The 23468-nt window shown below is 45.7% G+C and overlaps 1 protein-coding gene across 1 annotated transcript in view; it reads left to right on the forward strand.

Moving 5' to 3' along the window:
* CNNM2 (cyclin and CBS domain divalent metal cation transport mediator 2) overlaps positions 1-23468 on the forward strand; it is a 2211754-nt gene that overhangs the window by 1107780 nt on the left and 1080506 nt on the right. Inside the window, exon 4 of the mRNA XM_069611693.1 lies at positions 5910-6079. Within this exon, the coding sequence (XP_069467794.1) occupies positions 5910-6079 (170 nt within the window). The remainder of the gene's footprint in view (positions 1-5909; positions 6080-23468) is intronic.

Consider the following 23468-nt stretch of genomic DNA (forward strand, 5'->3'; position numbering starts at 1 on the left):
AGACGCTTGCATGTCTACAACTTTACCATCTGTATTATTACATCCAAATATCTATCAAGGAGATGTCGAAAGAATCTCAAAAACCATCGAGAATGAGCCAATTGAAAACACCTTTCACCTTATCCCTCTCAATGGATCTGGAGATTAGACCAGCTGCCCAGACTGTTCCAGAATTATGACAGACCTCTGTAAATGTGACCCCAAAAAGAGATTTAGAGAATAGAACAGCTGTCCGGTTTCCTCCAGAACCTCAACAAATGTCTACAAATGTGACCTTAATAAGCGAACCGGACTGCCCTACTGCACCAAGGGTTGAGCACCATAGCACCCTATTGGGCGACTCTGTTGCCGCATTCTCAGGTTCGACGTGTGCGATAGATCATGTAGAGGAAGTAACCTCAGTACCAATTAATGAGACCAGTATACCGGAGAATCCCGGCAATGAGCCCTATGGCATTTTTTACTCAATGAAAAGAAGAAAACTGAGCCAGAAAATCCGCAAACTTACTCAACAGCTGCAACAACTCAAAAAAAACAAAAATATCAATACAAAAACTATCCCAAAAATAAATGACTGTGGTCCCTTTATAAGAAATCTAAAAAGTTACTTATCCTCATAGGAGAATGCTAAATCTACTTTGTCCACAATAACGAGAAGCCAAATGTCAACAAGTGAAGATGGATCTGCAACTTCCTCAGCTGCTGATGTGGCAGAACAGCCTCTCTTTGAGTCATTGACTCAAGAGGCTCAGGCCGTGAGCGATTTGGAGGAAATCTCGATTTACGAAGTAGCAGCAGGAGAATTGGTCTGTGTACTTGTTCCTTTACTACCTCCAAAAAGTAAATAATTGCCTGCAGTCACACAAGGACATCCAATCATTACGCATCCGTCCCTAATTTTCCCAGTACTTCTGATTCCTAAAACTTTAGAAACAGATGAATTAGTTGAGCCACTCTTCTTAACGCTTGAAGTAAGCCGTCATCAAATTCTCCTATCCACACAGAACAGAGCTTTGAACCCCACAGAATCAACATTGACATCAGAAGAAAGATCTCAATGACCCATTGCATCCTTTCAGAACAGAACTCTTGATGCCTACTGGCATAGTATCTAATGGCCCAACGAAGACAACTGTGCTACCTACTTGGTCCACATCTCGCTGGAGAGCCTCTATGATTCTGATGGGCATATTTGTGTTAACACGCATCACAGGATCGGCAACTCCATTTTGTGAACGCCAACAATGCTAGTCGGACATCAACAGCCGTGATGAAGAGATGAAGATCTTAGGCTCTCGACTCAGTGTCCATCTGTATCCCTGAGAACCAAATATACAGACAAGCGCCCCTCCCCCCGGCAAGCTATGCATACTGCTTGAAAGGACTTAGGATGAACCGCTCCAATGTGTTCAGACTGTTCCAGCATATTCCAAATCTATGTGATCTGGAGTCCAGCGATATTACTGCGATTGACTATCCAGTTCAAAACCGATTTGACTGTGTAAGCGTTCATTTTGATTCAAAAATGGTGTGCTCTATAATACTGGGCCCAGTCGAGCTCTTCTGGCCTATGGGGTTTGACGTTAAAGATTTTACTCCCACAGGGCCTGGCTCACTGGAGACGACTCCACTAGCAAACCCCAAAACACTCATGGTGTTGCCTGAATATGTCGAAACTGAGAAATGTGGAGTTGCCAACCTAGCCAATATATCAAAACCCACCTCTTGTTCGAATGACCCCAAAGGGGTTTTAAAAGGCATAAAAGTCAGGTTTAAAATGACAATTAAAAGCCGACAAGATGCAAAACATGAATTCAAGCTAGCCGTTTAGAAACCACAAACCAATTATGATGATCTAAACTGGAGTTGGATTGCTGGGTCATTGAATACCATTAAACCTCAATAACAGTCCCCTGATCAGATAGAAGAGCTCATGACATCCGGCCATTTTGACCAGAGGCAAACGGGTTTTGTCAAGGGCGTTTGATGCTCCCTGAACTTGTTCATTTTAAACATCTTTAAATTGAGGGCTCTAAAGGATAAAACAAAGATCTACATTGCTGCAGTAGATCTGGCACAAGCTTTCAATGGTGTCAATAGTCCTATTGTGGAATAAAATAAACCCGGTGTTGCCCAGTCAAAACTTCTGAACCAATAAAAGCCCTCCATACAGCAACCTCGATCCGAATAAGGTTGAACCAAGCAGGTGTACTCACCAAAAAAATACCAACACACCGAGGGCTTAAACAAGTTTGTCCCCTTGCAGCAGAATTATTCAACCTTTTTATTTCAGATATACAGCACCCTATGTCATCCGAGGGATAGTTTGCTCCCAATACTCAGTCTTCCATCGGTTGTCTGCTGTATGCTGATGATCTCATAATCCTAGACCGAACTCCCATCGGCCTACAGAGAAAACTTGACAAACTGCACACCTACATCAATGCAAAAAAAATCAATATTCCAAAATCAGTTATCCTCATTCTACAGACATCAGTAGGGAAAAAGAAACCTGAAACTTTTCAATGGCGAATTGGGAATTAAACCCTAACTCGGGTGTCCAACATGCAATATCTTGGCTTAGCAATAAACCTAAGTATAAACGATACCCCAAGGATAAAAGAATTGGTATGGAAAACAAAAAAAACCTGGTGAACCAAGCTACCATTATACACAACAAGTTTGGTAAATGTTCACTTCTGCCAGTAATTAGGTTTTACAAACAAATAGTAATCCCCATTCTTACTTATGGTTTTGAAGCCTCTTCATGCCTACCATGGGAGACCTGGAATACCCTGGAGGATATGTTTTGAAAGAAAATTTTAAAACTACCAAGATGAGTTCCCACATCGTTTATCCGACAAGAACTAGACCTGCTTTCGATCTATGTTGCCGTTGTGTGGAAATCCATTTCCATGTTCAGGACGCTGTTGCTGCAAATCCGACCAAAGCAATTTGAGAATTTTCACCTGGAGAATACAACGTCTCTTGACTGGGTACTCACTCTTTGGCCTAAACAATGCTTAGCAGTAATGACAGAAGCTAATGTAAACCTAGACCGTCTTATGAATAATCCAGACGCAGCAAAGAGAAAAATGTGGGACTGAAATTGGATTAAACTGTTGAATTAAATAACTCTCATGGTTGCATAATAAGACACCAAAAGAAGATTTGTGGTTATGAAATATCTGATCAAATGTCCCAGCCCCTATCATAGAAACTTGCTGCTACGCGTCAGATAAAGCGTTCTTCTGACGAATCGAATCTTGACCGTAAGAAACATGGGAATTGGAGATTCTGATACCTGCCGATTATGCTAAACTCAGACAGAAACGCGGAAACGCCTAGTTCTTATTTGCCCAGAATTGACGATTCAGCTAAGTACTCAGGTGCTCTTCTGAACAAATTCCAAAATCAAGAGCCCGAAATCTGGTGGAAGTTGTTAGGCAAAGGCGATAACGTCAGAATAACTCTTGCGCTGGCACTTTTTATGAATGAAATAGACAATTCAATTTTAAAGGAAAATAAATGAGCTTGGTGGAGATCTAGGAAGAACACTAGCCCAACTGGAACAACGCTGGGTGCATAGACTAGACACAGTAGAGGCAGGACTCAATATTTCGGTGGAATGGAAATCTTTTCTACATTAATGTTTAACCACAAAATGACATCAACACACTAGGGAAGTCAAAAGAGGGTGCAGAGTTTTTCCCTCCATCTACAAATAATGTGTAAACTAATCAAAAAATGCATTTACTCTCTGTGACACTAAGTTACTTTGGTGGATAACCATACTTTGTCTTAATATCAAGTGACGTATAATCCATGTTTAAAGATCTATAACACCATCAATAGAGCACAAGAACTCTGAACTTGATAATGGATTTGTTTTAAAACTGAATTCTCAAATTGAATTATTGACTCAACATTGGTCATTTAGAACAAACTATTTGAGTATTGCTGTGTATCCATGTAAAATATGTTTAAGATCCATAATACTACCCATCATGTATATCAACTCTGAATATGACATTTCATAACAGAATTGTATATTAGATATGGCTTTTCTATAATAATCAGTAAGATTAAGTACAGCAGTGTTAAAATGCACTAGTGTAATAATGTCTGAAAACAATTCTGACACAAAGGTACCGTCATGTATACCTTATAAATGAGTAGGACTATGTGACCTAAATTTAAAAGGATATTTTGTATTCACTAATATGAATTAGAGGCAAAGATTTTGACCACCCTAACGAAAATATCGTCAATAAATGCTGTTGTACTTTAGAGTTGAACAAAAATGTCCTTATGGATGTATAATTGTAAACTACAAACGGAGTGTTTGATCCACCGAAATAAGATGTCCATTTGAGGTGTGTCGGTCTAACAACATTAGCCATTAGAACTCAGTATAAAATCCTAAACTTGTCCTGTATATATTAAATACGTGGTAATCATGGCAACGCATCGTATGCATTAGATTTCCACAATCATTTTTAAAAAAAAAAGAATATTTAAGCATCCTACATTTAATGAACAATTACTAAAATTGTTTTTTTGAAATTTTAGGCCCTTGCAGACATAATTTAGACTCTTTTGTCCTTGTATAGACGATACACCAATCCAAGATGGCCGCCCGTATATATTACTTTTGGAGCCCTGGCAAAGGCGTTAGTATCGGCCTGTTGTCAGAGCTCCGCGCGGAAGGAATGAATCGGCGCTTTCGAGCGAACGCCAGCCTCGGCTGCACAGCGCTCAACAAGCTCCGCAGGTAGGCATTTTTATGGACTGCGTGCCGACCGTATTTGATAAGTTTGAGCGTGGACATACCATCCCTAAAACGTGTGCCCCTATTGTAGGACATCCACCTGGGACCAGATTTGGCAATTTGGAACACTAAAAAGATAAGAAGCCTCGTAAAAGAGGTAAGATTAATGTTTTCTACCAGAAAAGTCATATGGACATAAGCTTTCTGCGTAAGGTGCATAAAAAAGTAGATCTGATAAAGAGGCAGAAATTTAAAATTGCCCATTCTTTATTTTTTTAATAAAGGAACCCACTGGGACCCACATAGATGTGTTCTTGTCCCTCTCAAAGTACCTGTGGCAACATTTTTCATCCACAAGTAAGCTGTGTTATTCATTACACAGTTTGTGATAAACTCATAAAAATTATTATATACTCCAACATTCGCTTGATTATATTCTCCCTCCCTTTCTCACAGCATGAACATTGATTAAAAACAGCATCCCGTACTGAAGAAGGCTGTATAATGATGAGGCAAAATAAGCCCATGTAGACGGCTGAAACACCCTGGTGTAGACGCATCACAGAAACTACAGGACATTAACCCTGTAGTTTAAAATCAATTATGTTGTTTCATCCACTATGTTGTTCCATGTTATAAATGTCCATTAGTTGTGTGTAAACCACTGTCCTTTTAGATAGCGATAAAAAAGGTCAGAGGTTTCCTTTTGTTTACACAAACCTATGCAGTACTAAATCTGTATATTGGTGAATTGTTTTGTGTATATGATCAATGGATGCTATTTCTCTCGTCTCTTTTATGTATGTTTAAACTTTGTAACTTTATAAAAGATTGAGATTCTGTCTTTAAATTAACTATGAGAGGCTGTCATGTTTTGTTTTGAATCACGGACAAATACAAAGTGTTTGGGAGGACCAGCAGCAGGAGTCGTGCCATAAACTAGTTAAGCATACTATCTATGAACAGTGTTCTGTCACAGCATCTCCTAAAGCCAACATGTCTGCATGATGACCTAATGGAATGTTACAATGGGTGGATTCAAACACTTCATTCATATGAAGATTTTATTTGCACTGTTAGCAAACATACAGGGTTATTTCTATTTCAAATAATTCTAGTGATTTTTATGTTTCTTTAGAGGTAGAAGCATTTTGCCCATCTCAGATGTCAGAAAAGATCCTTCTGAGGCTGCTCAAACACCCCAATGTCATCCAGGAGCTGAAATATGATGAGAAGAACAAGAAGGCTCCAGAGTACTACCTCTACCAGCGAAACAAGCCTGTTGACTACTTTCTTCTCATTTTACAGGTCAGATTTAATTTAAAGATATACATGTGTGCATGCATCTTCTTTTGTCCATGTCCCAGTGTTTTAACTCTTGCAGTTTTATTCTCTTCGTACCTTGTTGTAGTAGGAATTAACATATTAAAGTAATATAGTACAAGTTAATTTGAATAATTGAAAATGCACATATAGAAATGTAATTTCTAAAATGTTAGGACAGAGTATTACAAATATCCCTCAATCTGTTTTCCATGAACCTGTAAGCAGTCTCTCTTCCCAGAGTGTACCATCCGTCTGAGTAGCCTTCGCACTTTTGTGTATTACCCACTTCATAAAGCCAGTGAACTGACTTAAAAAGAAAACCCTGGGTTTCTCCCCTGTCACCACCTCCCAGGTACCCCATTCCTCCACTGAAACTGTAGAACCTTCCTACCACTCAATTCAATGTCCTGGCTGCTATTCCCAATCCCTGCATTGTCAGCATCTGGAATCCTTTGCTCAGTCTTAAGAGCCGTTTTATTACCACCTTGTCCCCTGAGCACGTTTTTGACTTCTCCCACTCCACCACCTATCCGAAATTCCTTCTGCTGAAAACATAGCCCTTCTCCGTCTAGTTGAGACATCCCAGGCATAAGACGCCTCCTGCCTCCTCGACATAGATCACTGGATGACCACAAACCACCTCTTGCTAAACCCCTCCAAAACTTAAATCATGGTATGTGGCTACACCGAACTTCTTCCACACCTGCTACCCTTGCCATCTGCCATGGGAAATTTGCTGATACCCTGAAATGCAGTAAAAAAACCTTGGATGCACCATAGACTCAGACCTAACCCTCTTGCTCCAAGTCAACAACGTCTCCAAGTCCTGCCTCTACCACCTTAAAACTCTTAGGTGCATTTTTCCCTACCTCTCCTTTCCCAACAGACACTCTGCGGTCCACAATTGTTATGTCAAGACTGGACTATGCTAACCCCCTCTACCTCGGAGTCCACGCATACCAACTGACTAAACTACAAAGAGCACAAAACGCTGCAGCCAAACTGCTACTAGCACTTGCCCCAAGAGATCACATCTCCCCAGCCCTCAAAACTCTGCAGTGGTTTCTGGTTGCCCGAAGGGTGACCTTCAAAACCTTATGCATCTCTCACCGAGCAATGCATAAAACCGGACCTCAATATTTTCAAGACAAACTAAAGCCCTACCATCCTCCACACACTCTAAGATCAAGCTACTCCAGCCTCCTAGTCATACCAAAAACCAACTCAGTCAGGTTAGGTGGATCATCATTCTCAGCCCTGGCCCCCACTCTGTGGAACGCACTTCCACCCCACATCCGACTCACTGAGGACCTAATGTCTTTCTTACTGAAAACTTGGCTCTTCCCCTAAAATCGACTCTTAACTCACTGGATAACAGCAATCAATGACCTTAGCCCAAAGCAATCATAAATAACAATCTAGCATCATGATCCGAGCGAGAAATCGAAAACTAATAACCACCAATGTAAATTTAAAACGGATAAACTTAATAGAACGAGTGAAGTGGATGACATTAGTAAAGTGGATGAAAGGTATAAACTGGATGAAAGCAGTGAAGTGGATGAAATTAAGGAAATGGATGAAATCAATGAAATGGAAGAGAGGAAAGAGGTGGACGGGAGGAATAAAGTGGACGAGAGGATGGAAAGGATGAGTACATGATACCGATGGTGTGCATGGAACAGATAGCATGGAATGACAGAGTGCATGGAATGAATGGTACGAATCGAATAGATTAATCAAGTGCATGACATTGATGGAGTGCGTGCACCGGATGACGTGGGTGAAGAGTGTGGAGCGGATGGAGGGTGTGGAGCGGATGACGTGTGTGTAACCGATAGAGTGCATGGATCTAAAGGAATACATGGAACTGATTGAACAGATGGAGCGCATAGATCTGAGGGAGTACATGCGACGGGTGGAATCATTAGAACAGTTAGGGGACATAGAATAGACAAAGTACAAGAATGGAAGGAGTGCATGGGACGGCTGGAGTGCGTGGAACATGAAGGCGCTCGATCTTATGCACCTACTGAATACCATCATATCACATCACCACGCTTACTCTCTTCTATACACCACCACTCAACTAGAACACAGCGATACTATGACACATTCAGTATAGCTGTTCTCATACCAACACCTGCCACATACTCCCCATCATCCTAAATAAACACAGCTGGCTGCACACCCGCCAGCCTAGGCGTTCTCAGGCCTAACGCAGCCAGAATCAGTCTGGTATCACCCTGCCAGCGCGAGCAAATTAGCATAACAGATCATAAATCAGAAACTATGATATATAAGCTCCCCTTGGATGTTCATTGTAAAACCACAACCATACATGTTACACTGGTTAACAAAGTCATTGTTGACCCCTCTTTTCAACTGGAGACAGAGCAGTCAGAATTGCCCTTGAACCTTGTTTGCATGAGTTCTGTGCATATACATCCTTAACTCAAGACTGTATCCCACAAAGTCCCTTTTCAATAATCATGTTTAGCTCTTCCTCCACCCAGCATCTCTCCCCAGCAGTATATCAAGCTTCTTAAACTTCCTTCACCCGGACACTTTAAATTGCATAGAAGAGGGGGGACTCTAGTTCCCACAAGTTGAGTGAATGAGCAAGTTCTCCATTTTTTTTAACCTGTTTATTGATTTGTGTTTTGCAACCATCTTATTACAATACGATGTTCCATTCAACATGTTGTATATCATAATCGACTCCCTGAATGTCTGCCCACCCTTTCCACTTTCCCTAACTCCCCATTTACCCTTCAACCAAACTAAAATGATAACTACGGCTATGATCTGATGAACGTTAGCTGGCGTTTCTTTCCCATTAATGGTGAATACCCGCAGCTGAGCTCTTTCCAACCCTTCCCATCTCCCAGATCTCTCCCCTCTCCCTTCCTATCCAGCGTCACCAGTAAATCAGGGGGGTTTGTCATTGGGTGAGGTGAAAAGAATCTGTACTAATGTATTCCAGGTTGCTATCTCATCTGAGCTTTCTCTTCTCCCCATTTGAATTGCATCATACCACACAGCTGCTTCTGCCATAGACCATCTTTATAGATCCTTGCACCGTCTGTCTGTTTGGACCCTTGCGTGACTTCCATGCTATGGCGATCCTTCTCTTTGCCAGCACCCAGGCCAGGTCTATCATTCTATTTTCTGGCTTTGCCCTCTTGGGGCACGCAAACACCACAGGGAGGCACGCTTTGGGCGTCCATTCATATCCTGTCATGCCACGCTTTTCAGCTGTGATTCCATTTTTTAACCAGAACCCCCAGATAATTGGGCAGGACCAGAATGTGTTCCTTTCCCGCCTCATTTTCTCCACATCTCGGGCACCTCCTTCTGAGCCTGGGGAGCACGACAATAGCTGTGGGGTCATGTATGCTCTATGAAGTGTGTAAAATGGTGTCAGTTTTAGTCTGCCATTTCTTGAGACCTTCTTTGGGTATAGCAGCACTCTGGACCATTCTGCTGTCAAACTCTTTGCCTACTTCTGATTTCCATGTGCTTTTTCCTCTGTTTGTGTCTTTGTGCAGCACCTCTAGTAGTCACTGATACAGTCTGGGCAGCCGGTGCCCGCCCTCCGACACATCATATAACATCCCCAGTACCCCATTTTCCTCGCACTGGTTTGGGAAGTCTGGCCTTTTCTCTTTTATTGCATGTATTACCCTGGAGTATGTCATGTGTATCCCATATGCTTCCTGTAATTCCTGGAATGCTAGGCGCTTGTCCACGGAGAGCAGATCTCCAGTTGTCACTACGCCTTTCTCCTCACAGTGTGTCCTACTTTGCATCACATCTTCCCTGTTCTCCCTGTAAATGACTGTTAGGGGTATTTGGTGAGAGTAGGGTTCCTTAAGTTTTAGAATCTTCTTTGTCCTGGCCCATACCTGCGTACCCAACCGCAACAGACCCAGGGGGGTCCTCGGTCCTATTTTTCCCCAACCATAATACTTCTTTCAGTATGTACGGAGCTACTCCAGCACTCAGCAGAGCATGTTCAACCGTTTCCAAATCCGCCAACCACCCTGCCACATGTTGCAGCTCTCCAGCCAAGTAATAGAGCTCAAGGTGCTTGAGGCGCAGTTCCCCTTCCTCATAGTCCCTATACAACACCTCTATGGCACCTCTTCTTCTAGCGCTTCCCCATATGAAACCACCTATTTTCGATGTCAGCTCTCTGAAGAAGGCCCTCTGCATTAGGTACAGGACATTTACAAAGTGGTATACCCAGCGGTAGGGCGACCATTTTCAGGAGCACTACCCTGCCCATTACTGAGGGGCAGTTTCCCCCCGAACTTGATAGACTTCTAGGCCCGACTTCGCTGGTGCCGCCCGGGCTCAGCATGTGGATTAGCGGCTTGTGATCGGTGATCAACTTGAATCTTGTCCCCCATACGTATGATCTGAAGCAGTCGACCGCCCAAGCGCATGCCAACATGCGCTAAAGGCTTTAGTGTATTATGGTGTGTTCTTCCTATCATGATAAAAATCTACCCCAGGGTACCTAAAGGTATGGACCCGCTATTGCAATCCCAGACACGGAAGTCTTTCCTCCTCTACGCCAGTCCACCCCTCAAGTGGAAACAGGCAGGATTTTGAACTGCTCACCTGTACTCCAGCCCAGCCTGCAAGTGGAAACAGGCAGGATTTTGACCTGCTCACCGAGTTCCCGGACAGGTCGGCGAAATTCACCATCCCCTCTAGCTATGACTCCAGGTTTTCCTCTGGGTGTTGCATATATAGTAGCACATCGTCTGCATGCATAAAGCAATATCACATGGTGTACACCATCTATGCAAAGCCCTGTGTTTTTGAATGACCTCTGTAGGAATATTGCCAGTGGTTCCAGGGCCAGAATATATAGCATGGGTCTAAGGGGCAACCCTGGTTCGTGCCTTTTCGTATCGGGAACTGCTCTGATATACATTTGCCAGTACGCACACGAGCTACTGGGCTGGAATAGAGCATTTGATCCATCTTATAAACTTCTCCCATATCTTGAAGCTTCTCAAAGAGGTTAACAGCCACCCCCACCGGACCAAGACAGAAGCTTTGATGGCATGGCATCAAGTGCCACTAGTGTGCAGCCTTGCGGCCAGTTCTGTTTTGTCTATAATTGCATGCAGCCTCCTGAGGTTTTCTGTTGTTGCCCTCCCTGGGACATATCTGGTTTGGTCTGGTTGTATCAGTGTCCCAATCACCCTCTTCAGTCTCGCAGCTAAGACCGTTGTGAGGACCTTGGTGTCTTGATTATTGAGCGATATTGGACGGTATGTTTCACAAAATGTCCTGTCTTTGCCTGGCTTTAATATTGGGATTATGATGGATTCTTCCATGCTGTGGGTTAATTTCCCTATACGCATTTTCAAGAGTTTGGAGTAATTTTGGGGCCACCTTATATCTAAATTCCTTATAAAACTCTGCAGAGGTCATCTCCACCTGGAGTTTTGCCCGTGGGTAGCATGGTTAGCACCTCCCCTAGATCAATTGTGAGCAGCACCTCAAGCATCTCTATGCTCTGTACCTAGGGTGGGCAGACCTATTTCAGCCAAGGTCTCTCCTATTTCCTGCTCTCTATCACCCAGGTCCTCATACAGGCCTCGATAGAAGGTTTGAAAGGTCTCATTGATTTCCCTTTGTGACCTACAGGTTTCCCTACATTAGTCTACTATTTCAATAATTCCCTCAGTTGTCTGTGCAGCTAGTCAACTAGGCCAATAACCTATATGGCTTGTCTCCTTGCCCGTGTATCTTCTCTGTATATTTTGCGAAACTGTATCTTCCCAGTCTCTCCAATGTTCCAAATATTCCTGCCTAAGTTCAATAAGCTTCCCTTCTGCCTTCATTGTTCCAGCCCCTGAGCTCTCTACCTGCTTGATCTTAGTCCCTGTGCTCGCCAAGTTCTGCTCCAGTTCCTTTCGGACTCCCCCTTGCTTGGCTATGGCAGCTCACCTTATTACCACTTTAAAGGCATCCCATATAGTTACACCCCCTTCGACACCACCCTCATTGATGCCAAAGTATTCCTCTATCTGCATGGCCAACTCTTCCCTGAATGGTCCATCCTTCAAGGTCTCCACCCGCAGTCTCCACGTGGTTATCGGGGCAGGTTGACAACTGAGTACCCACTCTACTATTAAGGGTGAGTGGTCTGAGAGAGTCCTTCCTTCATATGTGGCTCCTACAAATTCCCCAATCTGGTTTGTTCCTGTGAGGAGGTAATCTATTTGTGTGTATATGTTATGTATGCTTGAGTAGAATGAACATTCTTTTATTTCTGGTCTTTGTATCCAGCGCCAAATCTCTTGCAATTCTAAGTCCTCCATTAGTGTTTTCGCAGAGCCTTGGCTGGGGGGGGGATGGCGGCATGCATCTACTGTCTCACCCGTCAAGCCTCGGATTGATTGTACAATAAAGATTTTCCAAAGTAACTTTAAAGAAAGTCTTGATTCTATTAAAGACACGGAGGCGAGCATTAGGGTTCTTTTTCTTTATTTTAACATTATAGAGAAAGATCAGCAGCAAGATTTGTGCCCCAACATTCATGATATTTTTAAACACAAAGAGATAAAGGGGCTACCACTGCTGCGCTCCCTCTGTTTTCAGACCATCCGCTCCTCCCTCGGCCCACTGACAGTGAGCTCTTCCCCTTTGAGGAAATATGGGGATCCGGAGGGGTGACGACTGTTCCGTCTCGTGGTAGATGTGAGGGTTGGAGGGCACACTCACCTCCACAGCCTCCGGCACAAATCCAGCACACTCAGTCCTTCCACATCTGCGGGCTGCTGTGCCGCCTTTGTTCTCTCCTAGGCTGCTATGTTGTGCCTCTGTTTTTCCCCCAACCTCTGTTGGGTAGTCTTGGTTTCTCAAGACCACGTTAAATGCAGCTGTATCTGGAGTGTGCAGTGCATGTTAAAGAGCTCCGGTGTCACAGCTGCCTGGCTCCTTCCTTCCTGCCCTTGTCCCCCTGTCTCTGCTCCTGCTGTCCCCCACATTAACTGGCGCCCGTCCCTTGCTGGTGCCGCTCACCTTGCTCTTCATGTGCATCCGGTGCCTTGGTGATCTAGTCTGCCGATTGTGCCAAGCCGGTAATCTGCTCTTTCGTGGGCTCACCTCCCGAATTCTTCCCCAAATCCATCCATCTCGTACCGCTGTAGTGCCATGCTGCATCACTGAGGGCTGCCCGGGGACCTATTCAGTGAGTTGCGCCCGCCATTTTGGTGGGGACTGGCGCTGACTTTCCGCTGCCGTTACTTCTACGTCCCGCCCCCTTTCCTCCATACTTATGGGACATCTCTGTGTCCTGTGGGACGGGACCGGAGCACTTTGTAAAAAGCATCAAAACATTTTGCAAAAATGTGTCCTTCCTCTCTTTCTTGCGCGGGGCCCGGCACGCGGCCGTAACCCCGCCCACCTCGGCTCCGTCCCGCGCATCGCCCATCAGTCCTTTTCTCCGCTCGTTCGGGACTGGACGCACTTGCATCCGCGGAAGATTTTCTTCCCTTTTTTCCTCTCTGGCTCTCACTAGCGATCGTGTACTAGGCTGTCTGTCGTTCAAACTAGACTTTCCAGATTGTTCATCGTGTCACTGACGCTTCGCGAGGGCGGACCCCCCATCCTCTTTGTCTCGAGTGTTTGGGTTCCGACCACTGTTGGGACTCCTGTTTTTACTGTGATTCACTTTCGGTCCGGGCACTTCAACGTCGGTTGGAGCGTGGGGAGGTGTTTCGACGTGCTCCTCCCTTGCATTTTAAAGGTTTTATCGACGAAAAGAAGAAACGCCCAGTAAGTTCTTTACTTTTTAGAGCACCCCGGCCGGGAGATAACTTTCCGGGTTCTTCCCGAGCCGGGAGGAGCGTTAGTCGCTCTGTCACCAGGGATTGCCCTGAGGTGCCTTCTGGGCCTAAAAATTGTACCAGTGTTTTCTCCGAGGGTCTCCGTAAGGGGCCTGTGGATACCGGAGTATGCTCCGAGGCCCCTCCTGTGGGGGCGGCTTGCAGACCCAGTTCTACCAAGTCGTGGGGTACCGGAGCTAGCTCTGAGGCCTCTTTATTGGCTTCCCTCAAAAATAAAACTGGGGTGCGCCCCGAGGCCTTGGTTGGTCTTGGTGTTACCGAACGAATGTTCGAGGCCTGCGCTAGTAAGGCTGTTACCGGACCTGTGTCCGCGGTCCCTTGTACAGAGGCTAAGGTTACCAACATTTCTGAGAGGCCTGGCAAGGCCTTACCGGTGAAAGTTGTTTCTCACCGTTCCCGCTCTTGTGGCGATGCCAGAACTGTTGAGGGGGCAAAGAAGGAAAGTTCTTCCTTTAACCGGCAGCGCCGAGGTCCTTCCTGAGAAGGCTAATTTGGCTATTGGTATGTCGCAGAAACATTCCAGGCCTCATAGTACCGGCTCTGCCGAGGTTCCTTTCGTAAAGGCTAAAGTTAAGACCCCTGATCCATCGACGGGGACCGCTGCCTCACTTCCTCACGTGCCACAGTTCCCCTCAGGTGATGAAAAAATGGCGGCCGTTCTCGCCACGACCACGGCAGCCATTTTGAGCGTTTTCCCTATAACTACGCCATCGGCCTCAGGTGTAGGGCTTGGTTCTGTGGGTGAACATAAAATTCCTTGTGCGCATCCTTTTCAGCCAGTTTGACTGGAACGCTCGGATGCCCCTTCTGCACAATGTTTCGTTGCCTGCGGGGTCGGCACCTTTGATTTTTGTGGACACTTCTGGGGATGGACCTGTGTGGCAACCCTCCCCATTGCGTCCCTGGAATTATCCTCCTCATGAGATGCCTCCTCCGGTCTTCAGTCTCTCCTGTTCCATCTTGGGCTGTCGGTGAACTGGCGGAAATCTTTCACGACGGTCTCGCAGGACTTGATTTTCCTGGGTTTTCGCTGGAACACGATCGACTGCAGAGTGTACCTGACTAGAGACAGAATGGCGGATCTGTTAGCCACGTGTCAGATGTTTGCGCAGTCTGAGAGCATGTCGGCCTGGTGGTTCCAGAGGCTTATGGGCCTCATGCCCTCGTGCGTGTTGGCTCTTCCTCTTGCTCGTCTCAAGATGAGGCAAACTCGGATGGCTCTTCGGAGTTCTTGGCGTCAGGCTGTGGATCCGGACTTCAAGTTGATAATGATACCGGCTTCCATGAGAGTGGACCTGGAGTGGTGGTCATCTCTCAGCAACATGTTGGTGGGTGCAGGGTTTCAGGACCCAGACCCCGCGGTGACGGTCACGACAGACTCCTCCCTGCTGGGGTGGGGTACGACGTTGGATCTTCTTCAGGTCTCGGATCTTTGGTCGCCTCAGGACAAGCTCCTCCACATGAATCATCTGGAGCTTCTGGCGATCTTCCTAGCGCTCAGGGCGTTCAGACTGATCATTGCCAACAAGGTGGTCCGTGTACGCACGGACAATGTGGTGTCGATGTATCACATCAACAAGCTAGGGGGAACCAAGTCTTACCCATCTCGTGGACCTGTCCATCCAGATTTGGGAGTGGGCTGTTCTTCATGGCATTTGGCTGCTTGCAGTGCACATCCCAGGTGTTAGGGAGAATTCTCTGTTCAGGCTGAATTTCCTAACCTAGTGAGTCCCCCAGCAGCTTTGCTGGATTTTTGGGGTTTATTTTTTTCTCCTGCCAAGAGTGAGACTCTTTGACCCTCACACTTGGACATGATTTGGGTGTGTTTCTTTGAATCTAGATGTGTTTAATGGGCTATGGGGTCTTTTACTCCATAGGGCTTCATGTGTTTTTGTGATGTGTTACACAGCACCCTCAGTGCAGTGACACAGGGGTGTCATAGTGACCCCCCAGTATAGACTCCATACCCTGGGACTGACTACTGTCTCCCAGGGCATGTAAAGTCACCATTGACTTTACTAGTCTTAAATTCTGAACAGAACCAGTACAAACCATCATATTGTGGACGTACTGGCTGGGGCAATTCGATTGCCCCAGGGTCTGTTAGTCGAGGGGGCACGTCTCCGCCCCCCCTGATCGAGTTTTGGCTGGTGGCAGTGGATACTACTTTTTATATACAACCGCAAATATTTTCCTATGGGATTTCCCATTGTTTTAGGCTACTATCTTTATTTATTTAATTACGATAGCCTCGAACGTACCGCCGGTTTATTTAATTGATATTAATTCTCCGGTTGGTATTTTTTGCCAAAACTTGATTCTAAAATGGCGTTTGTGTTCTCTTCTGTGACTCCAACCCAAGTCGAGCCCTTTGTTCCACTTTTTGGTGGGCTTCTCCACAGAAGCCCTCCAAAGTGGTGCCACTCTGTCTGGGGTACTTAGGAGGGGTAGAGGGGAATTTAGGCACCCTGGACTGAGTTGCCTAGGCAACTCAAGTCGCACTCCATCCTGATTGGCCCAAGTGGTGAGCCGGCCGGCTCACCACTTAGCATGTTTGAGTGACAGCTAGGCTGAGTGAATGGGTTTGCTGCATAAAAGCAGGGCTTTGAGGACAGGAACTTCAGAAGTCGCCACAGGACCTAAGAATCCGACGAGGGAGAAGCTGAGCCGACCTGCCACGACACCACCACCGGTGGAGCCCTGCTGGACGGTCTCACCACTTTTCCCAACGACAGAGGAGATCTCCCGCCGGAGAGTCTTCTTCCTTTGACTGGTGGGGATAACCAGTTTCACCGTCTTTCCGCCTTCCCGACGTACCTCGTGGCCGCCTTGCCTGTGCCAAGCACCCCGGCAACCGGGATACCACGCTTTACCACGACCGCGAAACAAAGGTACCACCTTTAACCGGAAAACTCTGCGGCTGGTTTCTGCCCTGGTAGTGCAACGACCTTCATCTTTCCTCCAAGTCGAGATCGTCTCTTCCCCTGGACGACGACACAACTTGCACCCACTACCAGGAACAACTGCCACCGCTGGAGGATCCTTCCCACTTAAGGTACCGTGTCCCGCCTGGCTTCCCTTGCTACCGACTGTACGGGGTAGAGTTAGCCCCCGGCTTTCGAACCTGGGTTAGCCTGGGACACCCTGGCTAAACTTTCCTAAGCCTCTCTAAACTCTTTTTGAACCCTCTGCAAGACTTTCTAAGCCTAGTGTAACTGTGTGATCTTGGGCGCATTTGTGCTCTGCTCTCTCTAAGAGGGGGCCCAGCCTTCGGACTTTGGCTCACCAGTGACTTTTGCTCTTCTGCCTTGCTAATAGTTTTCCTGAATGTTAGAGTGGTGTACCTTTCCATATTCTGTCTTTTTCCCTCCCTTTCTCACAAACTTATTGGAGTGCCATCTAGTGAAGAGCTCACCTCTGTATGAAAATAAGTGGTGTTTTACAGTGACTTATCTGATAAGGAAAAAGGGGTGTATATATTATAATAGTAATTGTGTTTAGAATATTTTACAATAAGAGTGCTGGAGTGTTTTCAACAGTGTGTTTTTAAATAAATAATTATATACTTTGATACCAAAGCTCTGGTCAGTGTTTGCTTGTATTGTTGGATCTGGGTGCCTATTGTGTATACTTTGCATACTGCCTAACTCTTCTTGAGGGAAGTCTGACTGCTCAGCCACAGCTACCAGGTAAATCTGGGTGGTACGGACTGCTACCAAGTGGGTTTACTGCCAACACCTGTAGTCTTAAATCTTTTGCAGTGGTCCCTAAGGGAACTGCACAGGTTTCTGCCTAACACCGGGCCAGCTGAATGCCACAGCGGATGCCCTCAGCTGGCGGACAATGGTCAGCTACGAGTGGGAATTGATGGCGGAGGTCCTCTCATGGATTTTCCTGCGTTGGGCTACACCGGAAGTGGACCTCTTCGCTACGGCGGCAAACAAGAAGCTTCCTCAGTATGCCTCCAGAGGGGGGCTGGGAGCCTCCTCTCTGGGGGATGCTCTCGAGATTCCATGGCACAACATGAGGGCTTACGCTTTCCCGCCTCTGCCTCTGGTTCACCGAGCAATTTGCAAATTGAAGAGCTCGACGAACTGTTCTCTCCTGCTCGTAGTCCCGTGGTGGCCGGCCAGGTTTTGGTTCTCAGAACTTCAACACCTGTCGGTGTATCCACCGATCAGGTTACCACTGACCCCCGATCTTCTTCACCAAGGGAGCAGCAGCTGTGGCACCCCTCCCCACAATTACTCAGCTTGGCGGCATGGTGCCTGAGTTCAAGTCTTTAGAACATCTTAACTTGTCTGCGGATAACAAGCGCATTATCCAGGCAGCCAGGTAACCCTCAACTAGGTCCCAGTACAGAAGCAAATGGCTCAGGTTCTGTCATTGGTGTTTAAGCAAGCGGTTGGACCCAAGGGGGGCTACAATTGACACTGTACTGTCCTTTGTATCCTTCTTAGCAGAGTCGGGTGTCCACGTTCTGTCATGCAGAACTTACCTTTCAGCGGTTTCGGCTTACCTTTCTACGGACCAATGCTCTTACTCTCTGTGTAACCAAGTGGTTAAGAGGCATTTTGCAGGGTTGACACGCCTCTATCCTCCAGTTCGTAGTCCGCACCCGTCGTGGGATCTGAATGTGGTCCTGACTGCGTTGTGCCATAAACCTTTCGAACCGATGGCCACGGTGGACCTAAAGTACCTATGCAGGAAAGTGTCCTTTTTGGTCACCGTTACGTCAGCAAGGCGGGTGAGTGAGCTCCAGGCCTTGTCGGTGGAGCATCCCTTCTTAGTCTTTCAAAAGGATAAGGTGGTCCTACGTAGAAATCCTGCTTTCCTGCCGAAGGTGGTATCTGCGTTCCATCTGAATCAGTCGATCTCCCTGCCGGTCTTTTTTCCGAACCCTGCCTCGGAGGCAGAAAGGGTTCTGCATTGTCTCGATGTCAGAAGGGCTCTTAAGTTCTATCTGGACAGAACTTCCGAGCTTAGGACTTCTTCTCAACTGTTTGTGACCTTTGGTAACCCACAATGTAAGCAGGCATCTAAGGCGACTATTTCTCGGTGGATCGCCGCCTGCATTACGGAGTCTTTCACTGTACAAGGGCTGAAGCCTCCTAAAGGCATTCATGCACACCTGGTGCGGGGCAAGGCAGCCGCGGTTGCCTTTCAGAAATATGTCCCCTGGGAGACCATTGCTAAGGCAGCTACTTGGGCCTCCCCATCTGCTTTTTGTAAGCACTATTGTCTAGAGATGAGCTCAAGAGCTGACACTCAGTTTGGTCAGGCTGTGCTGAAGAACCTTTTTCAGTAAGGGGTATTTCCATCCACCCATAGTTCCTGTAAGGAGTGCTTGGGAATCTCCCATAACTATGGAGGAAAGGAGACGGGACGTAGGAGTATAACCAGGTTACTCACCGTAGTGACCACCTTACTCCTAGTCCATAGTCCCCTTTCCTCCATACGCCCGCCCGCCGTCCCCTCTAATAAGCTTCCTCTGTTATTCCTAATGGGTCTTAGACCTGGTGATCGAAAAGGACTGATGGGCGATGCGCGAGGCGGAGCCGAGGTGGGCGGGGTTATGGCCGCATGCCGGGCCCTGCGCAAGAAAGAGAGGAAGGACACATTATTGCTAAAATTTTCGATGCTTTTTTACTAAGTGCTCTCTCCGTCCTGTGGGACGGGACCAGATGTCCCATAAGTATGGAGGAAAGGGGACTATGGACTAGGAGTAAGGTGGTCACTACGGTGAGTAACCTGGTTATTTTCCACCTGAGGGTGTCTAATGTTGTCCAGCTGATACAGCCGTGGGTGCGCAATGTTGATGCTTGCGAATCGGATCGCTGCCAAGCGATTTGAATCTCCGAAATCTTTTATTTCAGAATCTGGTAGGGAGCTCAAGAGGGACACGTATGTCTCATATCGCCGCTGGCCACGCCTCCTCTAGCAGGTTCTCCATGTGTCTAGTTAACGGTTCCATCACTTGACCAATTTCATGTGAGTACATCAGGGAGTGAGTCAACCCCCCAGCTAAAAATCAGCATGCATGGGTAGCTCCATCTATACGTAATACCCTCTCCTCTCAGCCAAGTGGTAAACTGGCAAAACTCCCTGCACTTTGCTACGGTTGGGGTGGAAAGTTCATGATCTATATGGACCTTTTTTGCCTTGTTGTTCTTACCCGTCACTTTAGTCAAGATATACTTCTTGTCCTTATAGTGGTGACATTTGACCATAAGCGATCTGGGGCTATGTCCCTGTAGGAGAATACCAAAAACAAATGGAGACTGCATCAAGTGCCTTAAATTTAAAATGGAGAAGTGGCAGAATAATACATTGCATCATTCATGACCTGCTCTTCTCACCAGTTCCTTTCTTCCTTGACGGCAAGCACCCAGGATCAATATTGGGCACCCAGTATAGTACACCCAAAGACTGGGTTCTGACATATTTGAAGTGGAAATTGGAGATGTAGGAAGCCCCAGTTAAAAATAACTCTCTGCATTCATGATGCCTTACCACGTTGCATCAATTTATTTGAGTTATTCTAATGAAGAGATGTGAAGTCTGAAACATGTAAAAGCAGTATTGCATTTCATCAATAATCACATGATCTCCTATAGCTCATGGGTATGTGTGTCAAAATGTGCACAGGCCCAAGTAAGTCAGCAGTGTGATCAAACTTAAACAAGATAAAATGGGTAGTTTTACAGGAAATATTAATTTTAAAGTTATGAAAGTCAAGTGAATTATTCTGCAGTTACATGGGATATTGCCACAGGTGTTTAATGGTGCACCTCCAATGCAGAAAATGCAAATGCACTGTATATAAAGGGACCCTGGAATTTTAACAATGTGTTATGTTATGTTAAATGATATTTATCTCCTGGCGCTCTGGCGGATCCGAGAAGGAAACAGTGTGGGATGGGTTAGTAAGTTTGAGCGGGAAAAAGAGCAAGAGAGCTATGATGTGCTGTTGGCAGCCTCAGTTAGGTTAACACCATTCACAGAGCTTGGGTGTGCTTTTCAGTTGGTTGCTGCCATGTGTTGTTGTTTGAGGCTATGTGTTATGTTTTGTTTTTGCAATGCAGTGAGGTGCGTGCGGTTTGTAATGCTTTGGAGGTCTGGTTATGTTTGTGTAGAGTGTGAGAGTAGTATGAAGAGGGGAGAGAATGTTTAGTGGGGTTGGTTAGTGGTATTGCCATTTAGAGGCTATCCATGCTAATCTTCACAATCCTGTCTACATGTGGCGCAATGCTAATCTTTACAATTATGTCTGGATGTGACGCAAGCTAATCTTCACAGTTCTATTTAGATGTGACGCAATGCTAATCTTCAGTGCTAATGTGCAGAAAACTAAAGAAAGACAGCACCATTTGTAAACCCGGAAAACCTTCATGTTGAAAGCAACACTAGCCTTTGTATTTTTATAATCAAAAATGTTGTGTTTAAGATTAAGCCTTGTACTGTAACAGTTTTCGATTTTATTGGCAGTGTCTAAATTGCACAGTGATTCTTATTTAGATCATGTTGAGCACCAGAGCCTGACGTCATTGAAATGTTTGATGGGAATGGCTTGCACGTTGTCATTACAATAGAAGTAAATACGCCATTTTTGCCATCAAAACCACAATAAAAAATCATTGTTTTTCAATGTGACTGTGGCAGTGTTAAACTCTTATGGATATTCAGGTTAACAGAACAAAAGGTTTGAACTATCTGTAACGCAGATGTCATCTGACATCCCTCCCCTGTGGGGCAAGGCCCATTTATCACATCAGAAAAACACATTAAAATTCACTAACAACTGGTCATCTGAGCTGGGCACCTCCCAAAGGAGCATAGTTTAAGGATAAATATTTGAAAATGCATCCAATCAAATTCCTCCAAAATGAAATTAAGGGTGTGCTCGCTCATAACGATCAGGACAGCCCCATGATAGCCCACTCTTTTCTCTTAATGTCGGATTTCAAAGAAACAGTGTTGCCTTTAATATGGCACCTTGAACTTCTGCTCTCATAAAACTGACTGGATGGTTGGGTTAATGAAAACCCAAACAAAAAGGGGCCCTGTGTCTGCCGGTCTAGGTTAATTATTGACTGGGATGCCTGCTAGCATTGGTTTAGTTATCCCAGGAAGCAAAACTCAGAGTTGGAGCATTTTGTATGAAATTTTGGGCAATTTAAGTGAAGATTTTCTTACATTACAAACTATTTACAAAAGCTGCTTCGCCAGTTTTGATGTTGGAAGCGGCTGTTGCCTTCTGCGGCATTGCGTTTTGACGTCCTAGATTCTAGTCTGTTCAGACGTTAGGTCATTTCCTTGAATTCTCCCAACTGTGCCCGCAAGTCATACCGAGAATGAGCCCGGCTGTAGCGGGAGCGTTTTACTTCCACGCTGCTGGTGTTTTGTTGTGTCCCCCGAGCCTTCACTGGTTTCTAGCTTATTCTTGGGTCCAGGAAGGTCCAGGAAGTTACGAAGCGTGAACATTTCTCGGAACGGTGTGCTGCGCTCATGCATGGCTGGGGCTACGACTTGGAAGGTGTACAAGCTGTGACTGCTTGAAAAAGGTACAAAAGAGCACCAGGAAGTGCTCGGGCTGTGCAATTGTTGTTGCATATGCCTTTTGTACGTATTATTTCCTGTAGTGAAGCGCATAGTAAGCTACTTTGGAATTGGGGCACGTGTGTTGATACTTTCTGATTACATTTTGCCTGGGGCACAAAAAAATTGAAGAAATGGTGTACGGAAAAAATGAGATTCTTCTAAATCTGCTCCAAATTCTAAATTTTCCTAACTCTCCTTAAGGAAGGTCCAGAAGCCATATCTCCGGCCACTACCCCCTCTTCCACCTCTATGGTTCATGAGAGTGCCCGGTCCCCAGAGGTGGCAACGATTACCCCTGGGGCCACTGTGTTGACCCCAAAGGGGGATCGCTTATCAGCAGTATTGACATTACGCTCACGCAGGAGGCAGAGGCTGAGCATGGTGAGAGCAGATATACTCCTGTTTTTTGCTGAATAAAATCCTGATCCGTAGGACGGAAACTGCGAGCCACCTCTTGAGATAGTTAGGTCGATATCTGTAGGGTCTGATGATCCTGAAAGCGCTCACATCGTTATAAAGAACACAATGGATACAAAGGTGCTTTCTTCTTTTGCAACATCTCCATCGGACTTAAAGGGTTTCCAAGAGTGGTTTCGAACCACAGGCTATTCCCATAATGCATGGCTTTGAGGACAGTTACCAAATGCCCATTTCACCAGACCATTGGTCATTGGTAAAAGACAACATAACCAAGAATTTGAATACATGTAACAATTTTACTGACTTCTGTGTATGGATTGACTCTTTGGACAGCCTCATGGGGAACTACCATATAATTAAGATTGATAACAGTATTCAAACCGATCTTTCACTCTCTCTAATGATTCTATTGACTCAATCACACTTAGGTCGAAAGGATAATAGGTGCCAAACCGATCCTCAATTTGAGAAAG

Source organism: Ambystoma mexicanum, chromosome 8 (assembly GCF_040938575.1).
Source record: "Ambystoma mexicanum isolate Mex_15411 chromosome 8, UKY_AmexF1_1, whole genome shotgun sequence".
NCBI classification, from domain to species: domain Eukaryota; kingdom Metazoa; phylum Chordata; class Amphibia; order Caudata; family Ambystomatidae; genus Ambystoma; species Ambystoma mexicanum.